Source organism: Manacus vitellinus, unplaced genomic scaffold (assembly GCF_001715985.3).
Source record: "Manacus vitellinus isolate BGI_N305 unplaced genomic scaffold, ASM171598v3 scaffold_44_pilon, whole genome shotgun sequence".
Classification (NCBI taxonomy): Eukaryota; Metazoa; Chordata; class Aves; order Passeriformes; family Pipridae; genus Manacus; species Manacus vitellinus.
In genome coordinates this window covers 1,233,567-1,238,585 of record NW_021940565.1, presented here as the reverse complement: position 1 = coordinate 1,238,585, position 5,019 = coordinate 1,233,567, and the positions used below count along the sequence as shown (strand labels likewise).

Sequence of the window (5,019 nt, the reverse complement as noted above, 5' to 3'; positions counted from 1 at the left end):
ACGGTCCCAGCCCTTTGCCCACCCGTGGCCAAGGCACCTCCTCCTCCTCCCCCCAGCCCCAGGTTGCCCGGGATGGTGCCGGGGGGTCTGACCGGTCTGCGCGGATCAGCGGGGCCGCGTCGGTCTCGTTGGAGGGGCTGCTGGTTGTGTTCAGCTTGTAGGAGCCGCGGGTGATGCCCGAGAGCGTGCGCAGGTAGTAGGTGTAGAAGGAACGTGCCTCGATGTGCCTGCAAGGAAGGAGAGGCTGTGAGCACGTCCCTCTTCCCTCCCAAACAGCCCCTGACCCCAAGGAGGAAGCAAAGGAGACGAAGGCGCAGCCAGACAGGCAATCAGATCTGGGGAGTGCATGTGGGGTGGTCTGTACTCTCCACTTGCCCTGGCAGTGGGTATCCTGACACACAACCTGCAGCAGAGTTGAGCCCCAGGCAGGCATGCCACGCCACCTCCAGGCAGATGTGGTGTGGGGATGGCTCAGTCACAAGCCATTTTCCCTTCTGCTAACTCTGGGCAGGGCTGGCAGTTCCGTTCAGTGCCCATCAGCAACCCTCTGCCAGCCTCCCCAACCCAGCCACTGTCTCCTTCCTTCCTAATGAACTTTCCAACAATTACAAAGGAGCACAGAGAGATGGAGCACAAGCATGGCACCCCACCAGCACCCCCAGACCCACCCTGCCCTGTCCCACACTCACACAGGCAGGCGGGAGAACGAGCCGTTGCGGAAGAGCAGGTATCCAGAGGGGAAGGTGGTGACCCCGAACTTCTCCACGAGCTCCTCCTCGCTGCTCAGCACCCTCCTCACTGCCACATTCTCATACTGCAGCATGTCCAGGGCCACCTGCAAGCCCCAGGGTCAGATGGGTGGGGGGCAGAGGGACCTCCAGCCCCACCAGGGATGCAGCAGGGCTGTTTAATGCCCTGTGTAACAACTTTGCACCTGCTAAGCCACCTGCAAGCTGAGCAGGGAGCGTGCCTGGAGAGAGCTTCCCTGCCAAAGGCACCCAGGAGTTATCAGGCACCAGGGACACGTGCTCCAAGAGACACGGGGGAAAAAGGCAGCTGTACCCACCTCTCTGCCCACGAAGGAGTTGCTCTTCTCAAAGATCAGCGCCAAGTACTGGTCCTTGTTCCTCTGGAAGAAAGTGCGAACCTCCTCCGCGCTGCAAGAGAGAGGAGGGCGGCAGCAGGTGCCTCGGCATCAGCAGGATGCTCTGCCCTCCCACTCAGAAGGAGCAGGACTGAGATCTGGCAGGGAATGCTGGTGCAGCCCCACCGAGCCAGCAGCTCTTCCCTGCTCAAGTTTCCAGCCCAATTTTCTGCTCCGGTACACAGGCTTTGAGAAAACCCACTGGGGTCAGCCAAGGAGGTGAAAAACAAAGCACAGGCAGGGCAGGGCAGGAGGGAGCTGCACACTCATCCAGGGGATAAAATAGCAATGAACATGAACCAGGGCTAGTGTTTCTTTTTGGCTAGGACACAGAGGCACCAGAGACCTGAAGCAAAAGCCCAGCTCAACCATTGCTTTGGGAAATCCAAATGCTCCCTCCCAGGACAGTGGAGCAACTGCCTTGTCTGGCAAGGACAACTCAGATCTCAAAAACATTGTACAGAATCAAGGAAACCCTTTTTTGGAACAGTAAAAACTCCTAATGGCAGAAGCCTCACTTAGCATGGCACGGCACTGCCATGTCCCCAGGAACTGGGGGCCCAGGAATTGCTTGCTCTAATTAAGGTTGATAAGCAGGTTTGTTAGGAGATGCAACAACATGGCCCATCTCATCTGGGCCACGTAAATGGCTCTGCCCTGGCCAGGTTATCTGTGTCTCCCTGGGACACGGGTGATGCAGTGGCTGCTCCATGCTTGGTTTTGGTTCAGGATTTCCCAAGAAACCTGCTCCCCATGGGACAGAGACCACCAGAGCCACCCCCACATCCCAGTGCCCCTACCTGGCCGGCTCCAGCGGAGGACAGGCGGGTGGCCAGGAGTCCTGGCTCTGCTCAAGGTTGGTGATGATGGCATGGCGCAGGTCCTCGACCGTGGCACTGGGATCTGCAGGGGGACAGGATGCCAAGGGGTCAGTCCTGGGGAAGCCAGTCCCATGGGCTGAGGCCAAGGGGAGCTTCTTGGAGCTGACTCCCACCGGACTCCCCAGTATCCCAATGCATGGGGTGTGGGGGCAGCAGGGACATTCACACCCAGGGTATGACATTCAAACCCCTGTGGCTCTGAATACTCACTGGTAATCCTTATCCCATCCTCTGCCTTCTTGCTAAAAGCTCTGAAGAACTGAAAGGGAAAAAAAACCACAGGGGAAACTGGAGTGAGTGTTTGGAGTGGGACGGGGGGCAGTACAGCCCAGCAGGCTGAGGCTGCCCATAGACCAGCTCTGCCTCAGTTTCTCCACAACACTGCAGCACACCAACTGTCACCAGCCACCACAGAGGGAGCTCCCCGACTGTGTTCCCATCTTTTGGGGCATCCTCAGAGGGGAGGGCTGCAGGGGAGGCTGGGAGCCTGTCCAGCCAAGGGCTGAGCACTGGCAGGCAGTAGAGCAGGTATCTCCAGGGGTCCCACGGAGGCAGCTGGAACCTTCCCAGTCCTGGAAACCACTGTCTCTCTGCTCCAGAGCTCTGACAAAGCAGGAAACAGGGGGTTTTCCCCCCTCCTGGCCTCCCACAGTGGCTCCAGTGCCCACTGTACAGCCACAGCAGTGACAGCAGGTTGCATCAGCCAGGTGTTTGCTTTGCAGGCTGGGCTGGGAGCAGGGACTGTTTGCAAAAGGTGCTTGGCAGGGACAGGGGACGTGAAGCAAGTGACTTCTTGCTGTGGACACATCAGCACAGCTCCCTGCCCTGGGAGATGCTTCTGTCAGTGTCCCAGGGCAGTGGGTGCTCAGTGAGACCCCAGGACAGGGCTGGGACCAAGCCAGCCTGCCTGGAAAAGCCCCAAATCTGACCCCATCTTGAGCTGACCTGTAAGCTGAGACTGATGGTGTGTCTGATAAAACCCTTATCCCTACCCAGTTCCATCTCAAGGCAATCCTGGTTTTAACTGCCAGGTTTAGCACCTGCTTGTGTTGGAGCAAGGCTCTGTTTGCAGCGGGAAGTGCTGCAAACCAGTGTATTGACACAGCTAAAGGGCTGGGCACAGGCCCAGGAGGAGGGATGGCATCCTGCCAGCCACCGCAGGAGGCTCCCAGGAGACACCACCTCCTGCAGCATCCCTGCACCCTCCTACAAAACCTGCCCCTGCAACCTCTCTCTGCCCTCCAACAGCCTTTCACAGGCATTTTCAACTCAGGATTCAGACTCTCCCCTCCTAGGAGAGATCCGGCCTCTACATTTCGTCACGAAGCAGCATTTTGGTTTTCCCCCACCCTGTTGCTCCATCACCCAGCAGTTGTGCTGGCTGCAGCCCGGCCACAGCTATGTTTTGGGGAAGGGCAAAACAGCTCCAGCCTGCACAAGCCCAAAGGGAGTATTTTGGTCCAATAGCCCTGTCAATCTCATTGAGCAAGAGCAGGACAGGCCAAACGGCAGAGCACAGTGAAACCCAGGAAGTGCCCGGCACGCACAGCCCTCACCTTCATCGTGGGGAAGCCGGTTATCCCAAAATCGGAGCACACTTGCTGGTTGTCCTCGTCGGCACAGTCGATGGCCGCCAGGATCACCGCAGGCCTCCACTCTGAGGGGACAGAGGATGAGGTCAGCTCAGCTCAGTCCCTCTGTGGCCCCAAAAATTGCCCTGCTCCTGGCAACTGCTGTGGAGACAGCAGTGATCTCCCACTGTGACGGTGGCACAGATCCTCCTGTCCCAAAAATCGCTGCTCGCCCTTCGCAGGATACCGACTAATGCTTTCCAAGCCCAAACACCCAGAGCCATGGTCCATGCTGGTGTTTGGTGCCCTACTTTTCGGGCAGCAGGAAGAGGGAAAGCTGTGTGAGGCGGGACCTGGCTTTGCACGCCCTGCCCTCGCCAGTGCGGGAGCTCAGGCAGCTCTGCCCGACGGTGCCTGCCCAGCTGGTTCTGCCTGTCCAGCCTCTGCCCCAGCTCCTGGGAAGAGGCCACCGGGAGAAGGGGAGGGATGGCTAACCACGGCTCAGGGAGAGCAAGGAACACGGGCTCCACCTCATCTCACCCCAGACCAAGGTCGATAACTGAGAGGGACCAACCCAAAACCAGCAGCCAAGACAAGGCAGCAGAGACCCCCTGGTTTCCAAGCATCCCCCCTTTGTGACTGTCCTCCACCTCCCCAGTGAGGACCAGCAGGTTCCTGGGGTAAAACAGATGGAGAAATGGGGGCATGGAGGCATTTTAAGCAGCTGGCTCTGAAAACTAGAAGGAAAATGGAGAATAAAGCTCTGAAATGGCTTCTTTTTAGTGTAAAGGACACAAGCTGGAGAACACCCAGGCTCTCCTTAAAGCGGGACAGGGAGGGACACAGTGCCAGCACATGGATGGAGCCCGTGCTGCCCCATGTTGGAGCACGTTGGAGGTGGAGACCTGCTGGGATCGTCCTGTGTCTCAGGTGACAGGGCAGGTGAGGCGCTTCCCACTGCCCTGGCACCCGTGGCACAGGAGGGCTGGTGACAAGCCCTGCTGCACAGAGCCAGGCAAGCCAGGCACGCTCCTGGAATCATCTGCACGTGGTGCCCGCGGGTCACCCTGGCATCCTCCCTGCCCAGCCCACTCCTACGAAAATCAACCCGTGGGAACGGGCAGCGAGGATGCTGAGCAGCACGGGGGCGGCTTCCCCGCCCTGCCTCCACGGGCGCACTGTCCGCGGTCCAGTCTCCGGAGCGGGGAGCCCTGGGGTAACCCTGTTCTGGAGAGGGGCCAGGAGAGCCGGCGTTCTCCCCGCAGGGCCCGGGCACGCACCCCATTCCTCACATCCTGCCCCGTTGGGGAGCGCTGACGGCATCCCCGGGGAGGGACGGCATCCCCTCGGAGGGACGGGATGCCCGCCCGGCCGGCGCCCTGACTCACCCGGCAGCGACCGCGCTGTATCAATTACGGCAATA

At 59.5% G+C, this 5,019-nt stretch overlaps 1 protein-coding gene across 1 annotated transcript in view; it reads right to left on the bottom strand.

The window, feature by feature from the left end:
• QSOX1 (quiescin sulfhydryl oxidase 1) overlaps positions 1 to 3,880 on the bottom strand; it is a gene marked incomplete at its 3' end in the record, with an annotated part of 7,857 nt that extends 3,977 nt beyond the window's left edge. The window contains exons 1-7 of the mRNA XM_029962217.1: positions 3,844 to 3,880; positions 3,582 to 3,682; positions 2,236 to 2,284; positions 1,945 to 2,047; positions 1,067 to 1,157; positions 690 to 835; positions 93 to 227 (exon numbers count right to left, since the gene is read on the bottom strand). Of these exons, the coding sequence (XP_029818077.1) occupies positions 93 to 227; positions 690 to 835; positions 1,067 to 1,157; positions 1,945 to 2,047; positions 2,236 to 2,284; positions 3,582 to 3,682; positions 3,844 to 3,880 (662 nt within the window). The remainder of the gene's footprint in view (positions 1 to 92; positions 228 to 689; positions 836 to 1,066; positions 1,158 to 1,944; positions 2,048 to 2,235; positions 2,285 to 3,581; positions 3,683 to 3,843) is intronic.
• Positions 3,881 to 5,019: the final 1,139 nt, after the last annotated feature.